The sequence below is a fragment of the Glycine max genome, chromosome 7, assembly GCF_000004515.6.
Source record: "Glycine max cultivar Williams 82 chromosome 7, Glycine_max_v4.0, whole genome shotgun sequence".
NCBI lineage: Eukaryota > Viridiplantae > Streptophyta > Magnoliopsida > Fabales > Fabaceae > Glycine > Glycine max.
The window spans coordinates 35,345,141-35,366,967 of NC_038243.2; the positions used below are offsets into that span (position 1 = coordinate 35,345,141).

Sequence of the window (21,827 nt, forward strand, 5' to 3'; positions counted from 1 at the left end):
GTTCTACAGAAATTAATATATTAAATATTAATATATTATATGTTGTATTATAAATGTTGTAGTTTTTCTGCCCTCCTTTTCTTAATTAATTCTTTTTTTCTTATATATATATTAATAATTTTTCAAACGAATATTTTACGAACATAAATAATTCTAATGCCCAATATTATTTTTCTTAATAAATACTACTTTTTAATATTATGAAATAATTATAGCGGAGTGATAACTAGTTCGCATGACAACCTCACTTCCATTTGATTTTTTTGTTTCACATAATACATTATTTGGATATTCTTTTCTAATAAGCAAAGTTAACTTCTTAAATAAGCCCATTTGTTTCTTTTGAAAAAAAATATTCACACGCTCTTGTTTGCAAGAGAATTTATAATAAAAGTAACTCAATATTTTAGTTCAAAACTATTCAAAGGCCTCAATTTAGAAGTTCACAAATTAAGGAGTAAAATGAACTAAAATTGCACTTAAAAGCTATAAAATTATTAGTGGGATCTATAGAAGATGATATGTGGTTAAGTACTGCAATTATGTTTTTGTATATACTTCAAAAATAATTCTTTAATCCAATATCTTATATTTTTCACTTTTTTTAAAAAATAATAAAAGGATAACGTTGGAATTTAACTTCATCCTTTCGGGCAAGACAAGAGTTTATCATTCCATTATGTTTGTATACTCCAAATTAATATTAACATCAACCTATAAAAATACCCAAACCAAGCATCAAGTTATGGGAGATCATCCACAACAAGCTAGCATTAAGTATAGAAGAAAGGCACTAATAACGAAGCATCAACGTTAATAAATAACTCGAAATATATATGAGAGTAGGCTTAATTAGTTACACCAAAATAAGGGTGAGTTTAGCTCGCAATATAGTTAGAAATAGTGAAAGAACTGGAGAAAATGATAGGAGTCATGCATAGGAGGGTTCCAAGTCGTCACACATAACTCTTAAAACCAACAACTCTCGTCTAACAAGAGTAATTAAGCCTCGCCAAGCACGACTTTTAAGTGAAAAAGTTAGCCTATGGAATGATTTTACCAAGAGAAACAGGAAACTTACTTAGCAAATTTACTCAAAATAAACCCTAACTCTCCTGAAGACTTTACTCGTTAAGCGAGGCTTGAACTATCTTTGCATTCCATTATGTCTCATTTTTGCTAAGCGAGACACTGGCCCTTGCTTAGCAAATTTAACTTTAAAAGGTGGTTCTTCAAAAAGGACTACTTGATGAGCAAATTTTGGCGAGAATGGAAATTTGAATCTTGCCAAAAAGTTCTCCCTTCATTCCTCAATTCCTTCACCAAAAAGCTTGCAAAAGTAAAAATAAAACCTAATAACTAATTAAGCACACTTAGATCCTAATTATATTTGTACTTATTTCATATATGGTAGCTACTTGTACCTTTATAATATACGTTTGATACTCAAAATATAAGCATATAATTAAGACAATTGTCAGTTAAAGAAAACTCTACATGTGCTTCCTAGCCACCACCCGGAGGTTTGACACGATCCCTAGTTTTGAACATTGCTTTTGATACTGGTGGCTACAAAAAAAAATGATTAATAATATTGTTTTTTGAATATTATTATTATTTGTACATGATTATTGGCTTTTAAATAAATAAATAAAAATTACAATAAGTTTGGTTTCATAACAGAAAACACGTGTATGTATTATGAGAAGAGTTATTTTGGGGAGCGTTAGTCTCGTTACTTGGCGCTAAAGACGTGTTCTGCTTCAAACCTCTTTCACACATACAGAAACGTAAACACTTAAACACAACCTTCCCTTGTTCCTCTCATCTCATCTCATATATCGCTCATAAAAATTCAAAAGCTCTTTTCCTTTTGTGTCTACATTTCAATCTCTTATTGTTTATTCTCTGAAACTCAATCAATCCACTATGGATGAAGAGTACGATGTAATTGTGTTGGGCACAGGTCTCAAGGAATGCATCCTCAGTGGCCTTCTCTCAGTTGATGGCCTCAAGGTAGTTTAATTCTCTTCTCTCGAGTCCCAACAATCGAATTCATTGTTTTTCTATTTGGTTGTAATTTTTTTCTCTAACACTTCTTATTTTAATGTTAGATTGTTTTTCTATTTGGTTGCACATATGTATGATTTAAGAAATTTTTTTAAGTTAGATGTCCTGTTTGCATTCATTGATTTTTAAGAATCTGTTGTCCAATTATTGGAAGAAAAAAAAAAATAGAAAAAATGTTATACTTTTTATGCAAGAACGTGAAGAATCAATAGGGAAAAAAAAAGGTAATATTCTTCATATTAAGCTGATCCGGTAAGAAATAAATGTATTCCAAATAATGTTGCAATAGTAATTATTAGGAAATGAGATAAACTATTTTATGAAAGTTCTATCGAAAACAAATATCATAAAGAAAAAGGACTTTGCTCAAAATGAGAATTTAGATTTTGATAGAGTTTGATGAGATCATTGAGGTGTAGAATTAATTACGTAGTGATATTTGGCCAAGTTATTTATGTAATATTTATGAATATTAATTATGTATTACTTATTCAATATTTTGACTTATTTTTTTATTTAAATAATACAAAATTTTCTATTTTACTTTTTATTTAAATTTTATCATTTCAGTTCTTATACCGATAAATATACTGTATTTTATTTTATAAAAAAAATTAATGATCATGCACTCACTTGTGATTCAATCACAACTTATCTTTAATATGACTTTCATATCATTATTATAAAAATCAATAAACTTATTATTATATATAATAAATTATAATTAAATAAAGATTATGTATAATCTATTTTCTTAAAAAAAAAATAATATGTTTTAACTTCTTGTCGAGAGAATAAGATCATATAATTTCAATAATTTTTAAAGCCTATATATGAATAAAATTTAAATACAAGTCATTTCACTATATTACTATCCACTTGAACCAGGTGTTGCACATGGATAGAAATGACTACTATGGAGGGGCTTCTACATCTCTCAATCTTACACAGGTCATTCACTAATGCAGATTTGCAATAGAAGCATGTGAAATGTCACCTTTTCATTTTATTTTAGTTTTCTGTTCATGCTAAAACCTCATTTTTCTGTTGTTTTTTCTTCTTGTTGTGTTTAGCTATGGAAGCGATTTAGGGGAGATGACACGCCGTCAGAGAACTTAGGATCCAGCAGAGAATATAATGTTGATATGATTCCTAAGGTAACTGCTCTCATATGTCTTGACCTGTGGAACAACAGAAAACTAGAAAAGTATATATCACATTTTGTAGTTGAAAGTTGAAACATTAATGCATGCTGTATTGTATCTCTACATTATAGATTCCTTACTCTTATATGTTCTTAATTAAATTTACCTTCTAAATTTTGGTAGGACAATAGGCCTGTGCTAATTAAGTGTTAGGCTATGTAGACCAAATTCTCTGTTGGTTTCTTTTTTAGCATACAACTTGTGTAAAACAATCTTCAATGTGAAAAAACCAAGCAAGTTGCCTTGAGTTCTCTTCCATGAATGAAATGGCTTTTATTTTTGCCTTTTCTTGGATTCTCCATCATTTTGACTCTACTTTTTGCTTATATAGTTTCCATTTCAATTTTTCTATTTACTTATGACAAAAACCAACTTCTCATCTGTTTTTTTGTAGTTTATGATGGCCAATGGAGCTTTGGTCCGTGTTCTGATTCACACAGATGTTACAAAGTATTTGAACTTCAAAGCTGTAGATGGAAGCTTTGTGTATAACAAGGGAAAGGTAGGCAGCATATTCATCATGTTCTTTATTTTCTTTTGTACACAACTGCTACTTTTTTTATATTGCAAACTTAAATTTCACAAAACCTCTTGCATATTGACAAAAATCTTATGACAGAATATCTTTATTTATATATATATTTTTTTTAGATTTACAAAGTTCCAGCAACAGATGTTGAAGCACTGAAGTCACCATTAATGGGTCTGTTTGAGAAGCGCCGTGCTCGGAAGTTCTTCATCTATGTCCAAGATTATGAAACAAATGATCCCAAATCTCACGAAGGACTAGATCTGAACCAAGTTACAGCAAGGCAGTTGATATCGTATGCATTTAATTCCTTTATTTTCCTCTCTCATTACTTGATTTTGCATCGCTTTAAATCTGACTTCAGTCACTGTAAACCAAAAGAAAAGATACTATGAATTTATCTTTTACAAAATGAAGTTTTATCATCAGATAGAAAATTTGAGCACACTATACTTTGTATGGCATTAATGATACAGGACAAAACAAGATGAAATTTTATTAAGATTAATTTTTAATCTACGTCTTTTTTGTATGGCATTAATTTAGATTTTGCAGCACTTGGTCAATCTATATACTGTTGTTCCTATAGCAAGCTGCATATGATTTTAATCTAGTTTAAATCTATTTGTTGTTGATTAAATCTACTTTACTTCATGTTCAATGCTTTCTCCAAATGTAGGAAATATGGATTGGAAGATGATACGGTTGACTTTATTGGTCATGCCTTAGCACTTCATCGTGATGATAGTTACTTGGATGAACCAGCCAAGGATTTTGTAGACAGAGTTAAGGTACTTATTTACAAATTATCCCGTAAGCTTTTGTACACTACCAAAACTATAATCATATGCTACCTGAATATAGATCTCAAAGGGTCGATATATGAAAAATATCTCACAGATACGTAGTTGAAATCAGAAAACCAATATTCAGTATGATATTAAAATTCTTATTCCTGAAGGACTTAGAAGTCCTAGAAGTTACATGGATTTTCTTTCTAGGTCTTTATAAATGCATGAAAAATAGTAAGAGTTGTGACCGATGCATCAAGTTTCACCTTTATTATATTTGTCGGTGCCTTTATCATATTGAATTAATACGCCTTGTCTTGGTACCATAGAAGCACCCTAAGGACTAGGATAAAGGATTATTATTTTGTACCCAAAACTGAATCCTTAATGCATTATGCTAACGACAACTCCATTGGCAGAGAGAAAACTAGATGATTGTTAAAAGACTTCTACTATCAGTCAGAATTTAGCATCAGCAACGTCACTTCAAATATCAGTGTAACTGTAAATGTGTCGTTATCCTGTTTCTGGACCATACGGTCCTTTAGCATATATTGTTTTCTCTGTTAATTTGAAGAATCATATAATGTACTGATTGGATTTTTCTTTAAATTATAAATCTAAGAATAGCTTGTCTCTTTGGTCAATTTTGTTGCATGGCTTATGAAATTACTTGAAATCACGAAATTTTTGTCTTTTGCATTTTAGCTCATTACATTGATATTTTGCATGCATAACATCACTTTTTAACCTTTATTAGCATGTAATCTGTTGTTTGCTTCGTACAGATTTATGCAGAATCCCTAGCACGCTTTCAAGGAGGTTCACCTTACATATATCCACTATATGGACTGGGAGAGTTGCCTCAGGTTTCTCTATATCTGTTTCCCTTTTAAACTTAGTAAACTTCAGGAACTAACTTTGGTTTCTTTTATGTCCTTAAGGCATTTGCACGTCTGAGTGCTGTGTATGGTGGAACTTACATGCTGAACAAGCCAGAATGCAAGGTAAGTTTGTGAAGATACTTCTTTATTCAGGAAATAAATTGCATTATAATTACTTGTGGCAGGAAACTTGTATCTTGTATCTAGAGAATTAAATTGGATTTTGATTTTTATCTTGTCTCATACTTTCTTTTTGTGCTATTTTAAAGCAGTTCATTTTGTCCTTACCAGTTATTCTTATCTCTTTCAATTCTTGTAACTTAATCATTCCTTTATTTTGTGGCGCTCCAATTCCTCATAAATAGAAGAATTTATGATATACAGAGAAAAATGCCAATCAGTACTCTTAAAATATGAGTTAAGGAAATAAAAGTAGAAAGTATGTAATGAAAAAATCATATTAAAAAGGCTTAAAAATATTGATACTTACCTTAAGTAATTATAAGCATTTATTAGAATGTATATTAAATGCTCCTTAACCAATATATGTAAAGGTACTCTCAAGTTTCTTCTTGTATATTTCTCCTCACATTTAATCTTGTGGTGCACAGGTAGAATTTGACGACAATGGGAAAGCCATCGGTGTGACTTCAGAAGGAGAAACAGCCAAATGCAAGAAAGTTGTGTGTGATCCATCATATCTGTCTGATAAGGTTAGATTTCTCTGGTTACTAGGACTGTGAGCAAGGTTAAGTGTTCTATTTAGTTATTGGACATCATTATTTACTGTTACATGAATGTCTAAAGTCTAAAAACATGAATTGCAGCAAAGTGTGATCTTCACTCCATCTGACACTATTTTATTCATCCAACAGGTTCAGAAGGTTGGAAAGGTTGCACGTGCAATATGTATTATGAGTCATCCTATTCCAGACACCAATGACTCTCACTCAGCACAAGTCATTCTGCCACAGAAGCAGCTTGGTCGCAAGTCTGATATGTAAGTTTGCTTTATCTACTGCAATACTACCACATTTTACTAAATACACATGAAAAGAGCAAGCCCTAAGCAAATGCACAAAGGAATAACCATTTCCTGTGAGGGGTTTCACAATCCTGCAAAAAATTATTTGTCTTTCCCCCTTAAAGAAATGTCATGTTCAGGTTATTGACTAACAATACATTATGTTATCCATTAATTTGGTTAAGTTACGACTTAGAAATTATGAAATTAAAGAGTAGAAGAATGGACTTAGAAATTATGTAAAACTGTTCTATTAAGATTTTTAAGGCAAGAACGTAGAGTTCTGTTGCGTATACAAGTGCTTATTTAGAAGTTAGTTGAAAGAATCAAGGTGTATAAGTTGATTTTAACTTGTGCAACAAGTTTTATTCATTTTATTTTATTTTCTAGAGTACTTGTTGAGAAGTGAATTCAAACTAACTCTTACATGTGAATACTCTTTCTTCCAACTTTATAGGTTATGTTTGCTCATTTCCCTTGTTATTGCAGGTATCTCTTCTGCTGCTCTTATGCTCACAATGTAGCAGCCAAAGGAAAATATATTGCTTTTGTTACAACAGAAGCAGAGACTGACCAACCTGAGGTGGAATTGAAGCCTGGTATTGACCTTCTTGGACCTGTTGATGAAATATTCTATGACATTTACGACAGGTTTGAACCCTGCAATGATCATGAAGCTGATGGTTGTTTCATCTCTACAGTAAGTATTGAGTAGAATCTCTGACATGCATATTTTATTTTTCTTTTGTTGTTTTCTTATTTCCTCCTAACCATTGTGAAGTGGCACTGGCAATCGCAATCTGGCATGCTTATAAAAAAATATATAGAGCACTGGCACACCAATACATTATAAAGTTGCTTGTCATATTTGTTTGATGTAAAATATCCAAAGTCTATCAGTAATTAATAGGGGCAGGATATGTGGTAAGAAAGAAGAATCAAATATTCCTTTGATTTATATAAAGTAATTAAGATCTATAAAGTAATTTCGATCTCATGTTATGTGAGGTTCACAATTTAGAAACCTAAGGTTGGCTATGATTTTAAAATTGAAGAAAACTAGATACAGTACCTTATGTGCTGTTTTTTCTATTCTATCAGAATTAGAGTTTTACTTCGATAATCTGCATAATCCTTTAATGGTAACCTTTACCGCTTAGATTGTTGAGTTAAAACTCCAATTGAGATCGAAAAACAGCACAAACAACACCAGAAACACAGTATCTAAGTTTTGTTCTAATTTTGTGTAAAAAAAAAAACTGTTTTCCTTCAAGATAAACATGAAATCTTATCACTACTTGTTATTCAGCCGATGTAATGGAATTTCTTTCCTTGTTACATTAAATCCTTGCAGAGCTATGATGCTACCACGCACTTTGAAACCACAGTAAAAGATGTGGTTGAGCTGTACAGTAAGATCACTGGAAAGGTACATCTCTATTTGTTCCAAGTTCCAACCTCTGCATAACATAGAATTTCTGTATCTTCTGAGAATCTGAATAGGATGATTTTCCATATTTTCTTCGAACTCCTGGCCTGCATCTGCATGCACGAAAACATTTATGGTCCGTCCAAATATAATGTTGCATAATTAGAATATCATATCAAAGGGGAGGAAAAGGAAATAAAGTCTGGATTTTTTTTCTTGATCATAACATCATCTTCTTCATTTGTTTTAGGTTCTTGATCTTTCGGTGGACTTGAGTGCTGCAAGTGCTGCAACTGAAGAATGAGATTGCTTGAAATTATATAAACATGCCCAAGTTTTGAAAGAAAAGCTTTACTTTATTTCCTTTTATTTCATATGCTGGTGTTTTTAGATGATTGAATGGGAAGAGAACACATCCTTGTTCCTTTTGCTCGATGGAATTTTTATGTACCATTTATGACTGCATTCTTTAATTCAGACGAACTGTTTATTAGCCAATATAATTGTTGTGATCATTTTCCTTCCATCTTTAAATCCATTTTTCAGCTTATCGGCTAAAAGGATGTGATTGTGACACATGGTTAGATCATGGTAAAAATAAGACTGTAATGTGCAGTAAAAATTTGCCTTCCAAGAAGACTAGGGATACATTATACATTTAAACCATATAGATTTTATATATCAAGCTTATTGGTTATCATAGATTAGTCATTTGTCTATTTATTCATTGAAAATTGATAGTGAGAGCTTTATTAACATAATACTTTTGCACAAAAAAAATGTTCAATTATATAACTGATAAAAGTTTAGCAAAGTCATCATGCTGTCTTCATTATTCTAGTTTCCAATCAGGTCACCAGGAATTGAGTCCTAAAATTCCGTACTCTGAATTCACATTGCATACAACTTACCAGCACTACTCCAATGAATCAATAGCATCTGCTGACATATATTAAGAAAGAACAAATAGAGAGACACTACCTATACTACTTTGTATTTACAACCCAGCACAAGTATAATTTTATTAGCTCCAGTGACTCCCAATAAATTCTTTCCCTCTTAAACAGTGAAACTCAGACCACCAGTACAAATGTACAAACAAATTAATGTAACAGTTTCTCCTTCACCAAGCACATGCAAAATGGTGCACTGTGCAGTGTGCACAGAGCCATAAAGTCATTAAGCAATCGTCATATATACTATTCACATACTACAATTACATGTACACCACTAGTATAGAACTATAAGGTAGCAATAGAAGAAGACTACGGTCAAAATTATGGCTTAACAGAGTTTTATGACATACAACAAAAAATTGAAAAGACAAAACAAGGACAAGATTTTGCGGGTTCTTAGCTTCCCAACTTAAAAGCATCTACAAAGAGACCTAAACATATGCCAGCTTTCCAGTAGTTCACCAGCACTAGAAAAGACTGCAACCTCCCAGTCCTCGCGGTAGGTAGCTTTCTATATATTAGCATGCCAATCCCCTCAATTGCAGCCACCACAACACCAGCAACCAGAACATCCCAATCACCGGTTTGCCCAAGGATTGTAGCTAGTGCATTTGCCGTGTAGAAACCCAAAAGTAGCAGGAATACTTTCAAAGGGATGTTCTTTCTAGCTGAGTTCAGCTTTTCTAGAAGTTGTCTGCCACCTGCAGTCAATATCCTACCCAATCGAGTACCACCGAGATTGGAACTGGCTTCGTTGAAGCTTTGTTGGTCACCATTTCCAGACACTCCACCTGTGTTCAATGCAAAAGCTATTTTCCACCCAGCTCTTCTTCCCAGGAAACTGAAGCAAGGTAATGAAAAACATTTGATATTGCATGGATATAGAAATCGGCATATGATTCCCTTAATAGTAAGATTGAGAAACACCCAATAGGTCCAGTCAATTAAAAATGCGATCAATTAGACTTGTAAAGGCATATGCTTATTTCTAGCAACCTATATCATGCAAAAAAGAAATATTTTCTTGGAAACAAAGGAGTGACAATAATATATGAATTAGGTTAGGTGAAAAAAAAATTTACACCATGGGAAGCATGCATGAGTTCCATTTTCGGGTTTTTAACATAAGAGTTGCTAACAAATAATATCAATGATTTATACATAACAGTGATAACCAAAGTTTTTTTTCCCACTGAGGTCATCTACAACCTATATCAATCAAACAATGCCATTGTATTCTGTTAAAAAACAATTTTTCATTTTTCATAGAAGCCATTTAAATCTAAACCAATTCTAATAATAGCAAAATCCAAAGTCTTTCTTGGTCTTCCTCTACCTGTAATTATTAGTCTATTCTTAATTTAATCAACTGTCCTAACTGAGGCTTCATTCTCTTCTCACATGATCAAAGAATCATTTTATGTGAAGCGAAAAAATAATCTAATGAAAATTCACCCATAATTTTGGACCAAGGGACAAAATTTTAGAATAAGTTCAATTACCAGCTCTGAGCAAAAGGTGAAGATTTCATGCAAGCTTTTAGAGTTAGCCCGTTAAAATTTGGCTCACAGCAACAGCTGTGGATTCTGGAAGTTGCAAGGTTGACACATGACTTTTCAGAGCTTTCATTCTCTGTAATTGATAATCTCCAGTTCAGAGTCATAGTTCCCATTTGACAAGCCATGTATTAAGAAGTTAAAGTGCTTTCAAGCTCCTAATCTGCACAAGTCCAAAGTCTTGAGAAGTTATATGTACAGCTTCATATAATGCATCATCCATTAGACCACAAATCAACATGAGTTAAACTTAAAACTAGAATATATAGGATTAGTTTTACGGCATAATACCAAGGGGGTTGTAATTGGCAGTCACAGACCTCTTAAATTGTATTCACAATAAGATGGTTATTAAACGAGGCAATTGCATATAAATAATATTCATGTATGTAGAGAATGGAGCGGAACTTCTAAGGGCCCAGACCTAAACAAGTATCTGCATATTATTTTAATTACTAATATGTCACGCGAACTTTTATTTTAATTGATATACATGTTACACTAACTCTGCCTAGGGCTCATAGTCATTCCCAAGCCCAGGTAAAGATGGAGGATTGTGTTAGGCTCCTCGACAAGCAATGTAAAACTTGCCAAAAGCCCAAATATGGATCACTCATGATGGATACTTACTAATACTAAGTCATTACTTTGAAGGCACATGCTCTATGGCTCGAATATAGTTTTAAATGAGCTAGAGCCACCGTATGGGGCCTATCAACGTCCAAATGTAGTGTTAAATGAGCAAAGTTCCTCATATTTTCTGGATGGATGTAAGTAAAGAAGCAAGTCCAGGAGAGTTGATTAGGTTTAGTACTTGGAATATCGATACTTTGATGAGTAAGTCATTAGAGGTGGCGAACACCATAATAAGGAGAAGGATTAACATAATGTGTCTTCAAGAAACTGAATAGGTTGGAGAAAAAGCTAAAGAGCTAGACAATACAGGATTTAAACTTTGGTTCACCGATAAAGTTAGAGGAAAGAATGGAACGGGTATTATTGTAGGCAAGAAATGGAAGAAAAATATGGTGGACGCTAAATGAAGAGAAAGATCTTATCTTTAAAACTTATTGGTTACACACGAAACTATCAATATCATCAATGCTTATGGCTTATACACAACTAGGATCAGAAACACTTTTGAAAGAAAAGCTTTGGGAGGATTTAGAGGGGTTGGTTCAAGGCATTCTACAAGAAGAAAAGATTCCCATAGGAAGTGATCTAAATTGTGCTATCATCTTGTACTTTTATCATGACAGCAGCAAAATTTAGGAGATTTTTGCAGGTTTCTACACTTCAGAAGATTTATGGCTAGGCTTCAAGAGGACTGTTGTAACTTGTAACAGCCCTAGATCAGTACTATGAGTATAACAAGAGAATAATAAGGAGGGATCATGCTTACAGGTGGTGAGGTTTCAAGTTAGCAACATCAATGTACATTCTATAATGTTCTAAGCCCACCACTGTATCAAGATTATATTGAGAAAACAGATTATCAGATATATTGAGATGTTTGCATTTGCTTTTCTCAAGCTCAAATGCAGATTATGACGATGAGCAGAACAAGAAATGGGCAACACAAGCAATTACAAACGTAGTTACTAGTTTAAAAGTAAACTTCCATATTAGAACTTTTAGAAACTGCCAGCATAATAAACGAAACAATATGTCGGAAGTGAATAATAGTTTATAAACAGTACTCCCGAGGCATTCAACAATTACAAGAAAACAAACAAAAGCCACCAATTGAAAAACAATAATTACATGTAAAGAAACAAGTAATTATACTTGCCCTAAAAGGCTCGTAAGGGTATATGTATATCCAACCTCCATTGAATTTAAAAGTACATCACAACACTAACATCAATACCCAAAACGAAAAAATGGGTCAAATGAAATGGCCAAAAATTGTAGTGGGTTGAAGATCAGAGATTGTGTTGTGGTTGGTAGCCATAGCAATGAGTATGAGAAGAAAAAGAAGAAATAGAGTGTTAGTGAGCGTTACCTTGACCAAGAGAAGCACGTGACAGGAGGCACCCGAGCCTGTAGAAATGTAAACAAAAACCTTGCGTTTATTATCCGATGCCACCACTCTCAATTCGGGTCAAACCACTTTATCCGAACCGGTTATATCGGGTCCGATAAATTTTAATTAATTTAGAAAAAACCCTGTTCAATCAAAATACAAATAAATAAAATGATGATATGATTTCATTGGAAGAATATAAAAGAACCATTAACCCATCATCCAGTTGGAGAGATAACAATGGAGGACGTAGAACGGGTGAAGGCCGAGGCACTGCAAATAATGGGAGTATTTTCACTGCTCCCAAGGCTCGTCGTTTTCGATCTCGATTACACTCTCTGGCCTTTCTACTGGTACATACATCATTCACTTTTTTAGGATAATCCGAAAATGAAAAAATCAAATTTAGTTTCGGAATCTACAAGAAATAGGACAGATTCATATTTCATCTTTTAATATTAATTTGAATTTTTATCTTTTATAACACAAGTCCTTATGTCATTGTCTTGTACTTTAAGGATTAAAATAAATATTTATCTAATGATTTATTACTTTACCCATCTTTTTTATCATTAGATATTCAAAGTAATCTATCATGTTTGATTGTTTAAATGAGTTATTTATCACAAATTTATAAGTTTTATGATGTCACATAAATTAAAAACTTCATACAAATATATTTCTAATGCTAAAGTTTTAGAACGAGTGTTTAACTTGAATCACATTAAATGTTACAAATGAAAAATAGTTCATTGGTAAGAATGAGTAAGTGCTTATATAAGCAAGAAGCATATGTTGAAGATGCTCTTAGTAGTTAATTTTTATTAGTAGAAGGTATTCGAATTCACAATTTTTTTTCTTCAATTATTATTAAGCTAATCTTATAACTGCAGTGCTTATCATAATAATTTAGTCTATATTCATAATACTATGGTGTTTGATAAGATAATTTTAGCATCTGATGAAGAAGCAAGTTTGATTAATATTTCAGTGAGTGCCGGTCGAAGCACGACACGCCTTCTCTGTTTCCACATTCAAGAGGGATATTGCATGCACTCAAACAGGAGAGGATTGATGTTGCCATTGCTTCCAAGTCGCCAACTCCCGACATCGCAACAACGTATCTTGACAAACTCAGCATCAGGTCAATGTTTGCTGCCGAGGTCTGTCATGTTGCTCAATCACACTCTTTCTTTATTTACTTTTTTTATGAAGAAGAAAAAAAACACTGGTTTTGTTTCATGTAGTGGTTGGGTTGTGCCATGTTTTTATCCTTCTGTTGCATTAAAAGGAGATTGACTGATGAATATTGCAACAAGTAAAATATACCGGATTCGGTTTCGAATATAAGAAGAAAAATATCTTGAGTGTTGGTTTTAAATATCAGCAAATTTTAATTAATTTTAATTCATAATGAGACCATCTCCAAAGTACTTTTCATTGAATAGGATTTTAATTCCAATAACTTCTTCTGATTCTTAATATCATATTTCAATTAAGAAAATAACTTACTATTTTTTAATTGAAAGTAATGCTATAGCCCCCATCTTTTTGAGTTTGTCCTTAGTTGCAAATCTATTTTGAAAGATAAGCCAAAGCCTAAAAGGAAACTCGAGCGAGATGTTAAATTTGTGCCAAAACAGAATAGCCTAACTTACCGTAGGAGAGATATGAATGAATATCGTGATAAATAGAATATATTGCAGGGCAGTAAGAAAAGAAAACCCTGTGATTGTCTTAAAATCATTCAAAGTTCCTGTGTTGAATTTTGCGGATGAAATATTTACACACTCTTTTACGGCAAATGATTGCAATCAGATTAACGTGTTGACCAAATTTAAGTATTCTTTCTGATTGTTCAGGAAATATTTTACACCTGGAAGGACAAAACTGAGCATTTTCAGAGAATTCATTCAAAGACTGGGGTCCCCTATAACTCTATGCTCTTCTTTGACGATGATAATAATAACATCCCAGGGGTAATTAAGTGTGCGCCTGTAGATTTTTTATTTTACTTTTCTTAAATTCTCTTGCCAATTATTGCTTCACATTTTCAACTGAGTCCTTAATTGAATGGTTGGATTATATAGAATTATAAGTGTGAATTTGCCCTGTTTGGTTAGAAGAAGGATTATCAATTTATTATATATATGTAACATGATTTGTGGTGGCCATCACAGGCCTCAGAACTTGGAGTGACAAGCATTTTGGTTAGAAATGGGGTAAATCTTGGAGCATTCAGAGACGGCCTCACAAAATTTTCTCAAAACAAGGATGCATCAAAGAAGAACAGACCGAAAAGGCCCAAGTAATACTCTCAGAAGGAAGATACTCTCAACGATGATGCTGAAATTGAATATCCTACTGAAATTTCTCTCTGTGTATTTATTCAGAACCACATCGATTGACGATTTCAAATCTGTTGCCTCTATTACTCCCAATTCCCAGGAGGAAAATTTAAGTGTACCTGGAGCATTTTTAATATGAAAGTTAAATGTTTATCTACTATAATAAGAATCTCAACAAAGCAAACAGAAATAGCTTACATAGTACTACGAGAAGCCAAATATGATACATAAGATATAATATTGAAGTTGAGAATTTAGATTTCAACTGAGTAAACAAATTCAGACAATTTGGTTTACTGTAAAAGTGCACAAATAAAGATGCATGCTTTTATCTTAGGATTTGGTTTAGAGCTTAACTCAAACTCACAAAATTGGCTTGTAAGATAATAATTGCACAAGCCTTATAAGGACTATATTGATCATATCTTTTGTTTTGTTGATGTGAGATTTCAGCATTGCCCATAGATGATTATTTATAGGACATGGTTGAAAATTTCCAATGATTACCCTGAAGGTAGAACTCCACTTTTTTCTCTTATTGACACATTGCACTTGTCCCTCGTACAATAGCCAAGGATAAAGTTATTAAAAAGAAAATGCAAGATGCATTTGTTCTTGAATTAAATAGAAGACCGTTTTTAAGAGTTTTTTCCTGTCTTGAGTTCAATGTTGAGATTCACGCGTCTGAAAGAAAAAAATTGTTGGGAAGGACCTTCACTTTAGCGCTTGATCACACATTGAGATATTAGTTTCATACTTATTCAGTGAATACGTACCCCCGGACACTAAGAACAAAAAACTGGATGATAATGACAACGTTCTACACAAAATTCTAATATCAGTTCTCATATGATCCTTAGATGTAACATTAGTGAATTAATATGATCTACGTTCAAAATACCTTGAACCAATCACAGAATCAAAATTTAACTTTTACAACAGAAACTGCTCTTACAAACTGAAGAGTTAATTATATAACGTCTGTAATAATTGAATTCAAGCCTCTATAAAATCTGAGACAATTTTAAATATTGCTTTATATATTTACAAACAACAGGCCAAATAGCCTAGCTTTAATGGCTAACATTACATCTAAGAACATAACCCAATAGTTACAAAGAATGAACATGCAATTTTGTAAGCAATACTAACATAAACAGAGATTCATAGGTTTGCAGTAGACTTATCTTCACTGCAGATTAATTTCAGCGCTACGCTCAAAATGTTTTAAACTCTATCAGCAAGCAGTAGTTGTTCAAGCTCCTCTCTGCGGCGTTCCAACTCCTGGATGCGTCCATAAAAGCAAGTAAATAAAGCAGGTTTTCTTGATTAAAAAACATGTATTGTAGACAAGATCAGCTGGAGATAAGAAGTTGCTGAGAGAAATAAGAGTCTTAATCCTCTCAGTTAAGATTGAAAACAAGCCCATGCTATAGATCTTTGTACCCAATCTCCACCAATGATGATGGACATGAAAAGGAAGAGGAGCACTGTTGCAATATGACTACAACAATCTAACATGAAAAGATGAAAACCTTTTCAGTTAGGCGGTCCTTTACATTTTTCAATTCATACAGTAACTGTTCACAGCCTTCCAGAATTTGAAAATACCAACATCTAATTCAGACTGATAATATTATTCCATCTTCAATTACCAGGATTGATATATCAAAAGAAAATCTAAGATCTCTATAGCATGTAATCATGCAAAGCATGATGTCAAAATTAGATCTTCATTATGTCATTGCAACTAAGGAACCACAAATAATAGACGTAAATCAGATCAAATCATAACATTTGAAAATAGCAGCATACCTCCAGATCCTTGGTTGCTTGCTCTCTTGTAATCTCTTGCTTCTGGCGGGCACGTTTAAGAAAACCAATGCACAGGATACCCTTCATTGAGGATAGAAGAAATTAATACAATGAAAGCAAAATTAATGCCAGCTTGTCTTTCAATACCCATTTCCAAGTAGAAAATCATTATTAGAAAATTCATTGGGGAAAATCATTGGGAAAAAAGAGAGTAAAGAGTGAGAATAATCTATTAGAATATAATTTTAATTGTGTCCAACAAAATGCATATCAAACATGGACAGTGGGAACTGAGAACTGAAATAAAATACCAAGATTGTTGGGCAATAGAACATTATCTGCAACTGCAAGATATCCTAGGATGAAAAGTATTCAGGAAAAAGGAAATAGAAAGAAAACGAATCGTTTAAGTCATTTGACCTCACTCTGATGATACTGTATTAACTATCCATTATTTTGCCAAGTCGACAGAAAAATTATAAATTTTAAAGTTAATATACTTGCATAAAGAATGAAAACAAAAATCAAATTGTGTTGAATTGTTATTACCTATAACTATGAACATACCATTTTATGCATAGCATTTAAATTGAAGTAACAAAGACATTATATGACTAAATAGTTTGTTCTCTTCAATGATCTTACTGAAACAACATAAACAACGCCACAGCCAAGTAGCAAATAACTCGCTATGCTCTGAAGAAGAAAGAGGTCCCTTCGGTCTCCAATATAGTCAGGAAATGCCCTTGTCATGACTGCAGCACTGTACAAATAAAACCGCCATTGAGAAACTAAACCACAAAGTTTATGTATCATGAAGAAAACAAAAAACATACTAAGTAGTATTTACTTTCACAATATTTTGTTTTATTCTAAATACTAGTTCCCAATCCCAACTAACAACGCACTACTAACATTTACTTACTAGTGGCCATTGCTTCCTTATACAACATGCAATTAAACTAAGTAGCTAACACTATTGCTGTTTGAACTTTACAACTAAATATCTAATATTAAAACTGATTTTGTTAACCATTGACCAAGGGCTCCAGTTAAGAAAAGAAGAAAAAAAAAAGGCATTGATAGTGTGTTTAGATTCAATTCAATTTTCACATAATCAATTCCAATTCCATGTTGAAAGCCAAAGCAACAAATAGTAGCTTACACTTTTTCAATTTTTCACTTTGATTTTGGGAGCCAGAGTTGATTCTGGTAGCTATCCAAACACACTATTAGTATAGTGTGTATTAAATTAAGTAAGGAAAAGTATTTAATAATACCAAGGAGTTGATTATGTGGACCAAGATAAGGTCTCGCATCTAACATGTCATTTGAACCCCTACTTGTTTCCTTGGGTAAGGTAAATGTAAATACATTTTTTAAGCATTATTTAAGCTCAGAAACTTTCTGCCTTAGACCAAGGCCACATTCCCTCCACCTAATTTGATTTTATAATAAAAACATCCACCACTTCAAAATTAATTTTAACCAAAATCAATTTTGTCAACACTCATCCAAACACATGCTTAATAAGGTGTGTTTACTATTAGTTACATTTTTTTATCATATGCTGGGAACGCACTATTAACATTTTTTTTATCAAATGATTATGAGATCACATGATTTAACAGGTAAGTTAAATTAGAGCGTAGTGGAAGTAAGCATCATATAATTTAGAGTAAATCGAAAGGAACGCGTACAAGATCTGCAGCATACCCCTGGCAGCCCAATACTCCAAAACCTGTAAAGGACCATTCAATTATATCATAACGGAGCATGCGAAACAGCACGAGTGTTAAAAGAGCCTTATGTTTAGGAACGGAGGCAGTAATAAGTAAGCGAAAACGGAAAACCTTGGAGAACTTTAAGATGAAGCTCCATTCGGTCTCGGCGAGGACCACGAAAGCCGCCACGAGGACCGCGTAACACCGGAATATGCCGTCGAAAATCTGAAACCAACTCAAATTAGACGGTAACGGAAAGTGATAAGCGGAGATTGTAGATTTAGAGAGAGAGAGAGAGAGAGAGAGAGGTATTACGTCAGATGCGTGTTTGAAGGAACGGACGGCGGAGAGGAAGTTGACGGCGATGCAGAGAATGGCGGCGAGAGAGGTGAAAAAGCTGAAGCACCTGCACGCTACCAGGAACGGGTCTGTTCTGTTTCTTATTGTGCTCGACGACGACGTCGTCGAGGGGGCCGCGTTCTGTTCCACTACGTCGCCGTTTCGAGACATTTTATCGACGAACGCTGGTTATCGGAGGCAACACGAGATGAGGGTGGAGAACGCGAAGAGGAATCTGATTTATTTTCTCGCATTTGCGTTTGCTTTTGCTCTTTTCTCTGCTTCGATATCTGTGTCTGAGTTTGCATTCCAATGGGAACAACACGTGGCGGTTGAAACATTGGAATTAACCCTCTCTTACAAATGCTTTCTTATTCTGACACCTTTTTTTTTAATTTACACCCTAATATTTTCGTTAAGAGCAATTTTTTATAAAAAAATTTAATAATTAATATCCTTAAGACATTAATTAAAAAAATTAAAATATATATTTATTATGTAAATTATAAAAAAACTTAAAGCAAGACTCCCTAAATGCCTTTTTTTATTGGTAAATTATTAGTTTGTTAGTAGTAGAAATTGAACCGCCATTTTTTTCTTTTTTTAACACTCTTTACAAATCACATTGAAATGAGAAGGATATAGAGATTGTGTAGGTATGAAACTCTAGAGTTAAGGATAACTTAAAAGAGTTAATTGGTATTACCTATACCAATAAGATGCATCTATTTTTTTGATAACTTATCACTTAAAAACTTCACAGTTAAACATGTATTGACTTTGAAATATTATGGAATGGGTGACCTTCTAGAAAGTTTTAAGAAAGTGTGTGAGTGAAAACAAAGCACGCTGAAAAATCTCGTATTGATTTGTGGAGACAATTATTAATACTAGAAGTAGCCGAAGCAGATTGTTGAGGTCTTGAAATGATTATCTATGGAGGATTTTGATCGGTGGAAGTTTCTAACCAACAAGAAAATTGAGTAAAGTGTCATCGTGTAAAGCGTCATATAGTATGAGTCATCGGGATGTCAATAAACAAGGGCGTCACATTCTTTCCTTCTTTCTTAACCACTTAACCAACCTTATATCTTCCTAAATGTTGTCTCTAACTTTTAATAAACTCATGTCTAGGGATAAAATGGTATTTATTAGCTCTGTTTTAATCTTTGTTTTGATCTAAGTCACTTAGTTTAACTTGCCAAGGGATTGAGAGTTAAACTAAGTGATTTAGGTCTTTCTATTAGAGGAATCTTGATTGGGGTACTTTGTGGATTAGGGTAACACTTGAATGAGTATTGAGTAGTGAAAAATCTATTGCATCAAAAGTGGTTTAGTAAGGCTAAGTATCCAACAACTTCACATATTCAGCACTAGCCTTGTTTTTGTCTTCTAAGTGTATGTGTTTTTGCTTTTGTAGTTATGCCTTGTTTTGACTTATTATTTAATGCTTGTTGATTTTATGTTACTTTTAGTTTCAAAAACCACTTAATCAATTATTTCCATTGCTTAGAATTTGGTTGCACAAAACTATTTTGTACAAACGAAATCCTTATGGGCACGACACTCGATCTTACCGTGTATTTACTACTTGCACGATTTGGTTCACTTGTTAATTGATTAATAGAATCCCTCTAAGGCTTGTGATAGCATAAAACATAAGAACTTGATCTCTTTTGATTACGCAAGTGACAATAATGAAAATCTTTCGATTACGCAAGTGGCTTATAAAAAAGTCATGCACTTCACAATTTTGTGTATCCTAATAATAAAAAATTATTTTTTAATCTATTAATCAATGTCTTAAGGGCACTGATTAACATTTGTTTGTTTTAAAATACATGGACCAAAATTAGAAATTGAGTGAAATAGGAAGACCAAAGTTGTATTTAAGTCAAAATAGTTTTGGCTTAAATATGTTTTTTGAATTCTTCAAACTTTGATTATTTTTTTTCACAAATTAAAAATACTTTTTAACCCCACAATTTGAAAATACTATTTTTCTTCCCTCCTCGTTGATGTCATTAAAGGCACTACACATATGACAAATAGTGCCTTTTTTATCATGAGAATTTAGTTTAGTAACTTAATTTTTAAATATGAATTTTAGCTATTTTAAACTATTAGAATCAAGTAAACCAAACACAAAGTTAAAAACCTAAGTGCATATCCTCCATCCCTACAATCTTAAAACTCAAATTGAAATCTACACAATCAATCTCCAGACATAAAATTTCCAAACACCAAACTTCACTTCTTTTCCCACCTTGTTCCCCTTGTAGCACTCTCCCCTAACAAGCATCGTGCTTTCGCATTCCTCAAACTCAACTTCATTGACTCACTCAAATATGACAGCACTAAACCAACTTGTCTCTTGCTCATCATGACCTCTAATTTTGGCAGAGCCTAAAAAGGACACTACATCTAGAGGAAGGTGAAGACAACGAGGAGGATGAGAACAACTTGTAACACAAATATTAACTTAAAGTTTTTTTTTAGAGAGATTGATGTAGTTACACATCAAAGAGATTGTTAAACTTCACATATTACCTTCAGGCATACACAACTTTATTTGAGTTTGTCGTATCATCCGAAATGGATGAACTATTTGAGAAGGCAATTCAACATTATAGGACTTTCTACAAGCATGTGCGGCGAATCACATGAAAATTTTGAATGAAGTTTACCTTTGTTAGAATTCACCAAAAGCAATCATTTTCTTGTTGGAATTCAGCTAGAACAAAAAATTTCGATTGAGCATAAGAATATATGGCATCGTATAAAGTTTTGTATGGGAGAAGATTTAGGACACCATTATGCTGGTACCAACATATTTTAAAACAATTTTCAATTTAAGTGTTGTTCTATTAGTATAGTTAGGAATAAAACCTTTGCTATATGCTTAAAGAATCCAAATTATTAAATCACTTATGGCACACATTATAGGTTTTTTTTTGTGCTTTTAATTTCATAAGAAAAACAAACTTTGCTAATGTCAATATATTTTTCCCTACTTGTCATTTTATTTTAAATAGTTTTCTAAAACCTAAATTAAAACAAAACTTAATGGATTGACACTCATAAAATCTTGTGCAAATCACATTCATTTTATTGAGAAATGTGAGTATTTG

The 21,827-nt window shown here is 32.8% G+C and overlaps 4 protein-coding genes across 7 annotated transcripts; 2 read left to right on the forward strand and 2 right to left on the reverse strand.

Annotated features, from left to right (window-relative positions):
* Nucleotides 1-1,565: 1,565 nt before the first annotated feature.
* On the forward strand, nucleotides 1,566-8,430 carry LOC100792036 (guanosine nucleotide diphosphate dissociation inhibitor At5g09550). The gene is made up of 13 exons (XM_003529211.4): nucleotides 1,566-2,016; nucleotides 2,959-3,021; nucleotides 3,144-3,227; nucleotides 3,670-3,777; nucleotides 3,927-4,099; nucleotides 4,484-4,595; nucleotides 5,384-5,464; nucleotides 5,540-5,602; nucleotides 6,091-6,192; nucleotides 6,355-6,479; nucleotides 6,993-7,203; nucleotides 7,858-7,932; nucleotides 8,183-8,430. Exons 1-13 carry the CDS (start codon nucleotides 1,930-1,932, stop codon nucleotides 8,234-8,236), a joined length of 1,338 nt encoding a protein of 445 aa, XP_003529259.1. The 5' UTR covers nucleotides 1,566-1,929; the 3' UTR covers nucleotides 8,237-8,430.
* A 498-nt stretch (nucleotides 8,431-8,928) lies between these two features.
* LOC100499897 (Ycf20 domain-containing protein) lies at nucleotides 8,929-12,491 on the reverse strand. 4 transcript variants are annotated; one of them, NM_001250677.3, is made up of 3 exons: nucleotides 12,450-12,491; nucleotides 10,391-10,607; nucleotides 8,929-9,729 (listed from the first exon to the last, which is right to left on the reverse strand). In NM_001250677.3, the coding sequence occupies exons 2-3, from the start codon at nucleotides 10,570-10,572 to the stop codon at nucleotides 9,285-9,287; spliced, it is 627 nt and encodes a 208-aa protein (NP_001237606.2). In that variant the 5' UTR covers nucleotides 10,573-10,607; nucleotides 12,450-12,491; the 3' UTR covers nucleotides 8,929-9,284. The 4 variants fall into 4 exon arrangements, with proteins under 4 accessions (NP_001237606.2, NP_001357959.1, NP_001357960.1 ...); NM_001371030.1 differs by lacking the exon at nucleotides 12,450-12,491 and adding an exon at nucleotides 12,237-12,416; NM_001371031.1 differs by lacking the exon at nucleotides 12,450-12,491 and adding an exon at nucleotides 12,272-12,411.
* Nucleotides 12,492-12,698: 207 nt separating this feature from the next.
* LOC100795199 (magnesium-dependent phosphatase 1-like) lies at nucleotides 12,699-14,978 on the forward strand. The gene is made up of 4 exons (NM_001255195.2): nucleotides 12,699-12,823; nucleotides 13,462-13,633; nucleotides 14,333-14,449; nucleotides 14,651-14,978. Exons 1-4 carry the CDS (start codon nucleotides 12,711-12,713, stop codon nucleotides 14,780-14,782), a joined length of 534 nt encoding a protein of 177 aa, NP_001242124.2. The 5' UTR covers nucleotides 12,699-12,710; the 3' UTR covers nucleotides 14,783-14,978.
* Nucleotides 14,979-15,823: 845 nt separating this feature from the next.
* LOC100793094 (uncharacterized) lies at nucleotides 15,824-19,055 on the reverse strand. Its single transcript, XM_003529213.5, has 6 exons — nucleotides 18,673-19,055; nucleotides 18,487-18,582; nucleotides 18,334-18,374; nucleotides 17,279-17,396; nucleotides 16,634-16,714; nucleotides 15,824-16,102 (listed from the first exon to the last, which is right to left on the reverse strand). The coding sequence occupies exons 1-6, from the start codon at nucleotides 18,865-18,867 to the stop codon at nucleotides 16,046-16,048; spliced, it is 588 nt and encodes a 195-aa protein (XP_003529261.1). The 5' UTR covers nucleotides 18,868-19,055; the 3' UTR covers nucleotides 15,824-16,045.
* Between the last annotated feature and the right edge of the window lie 2,772 nt (nucleotides 19,056-21,827).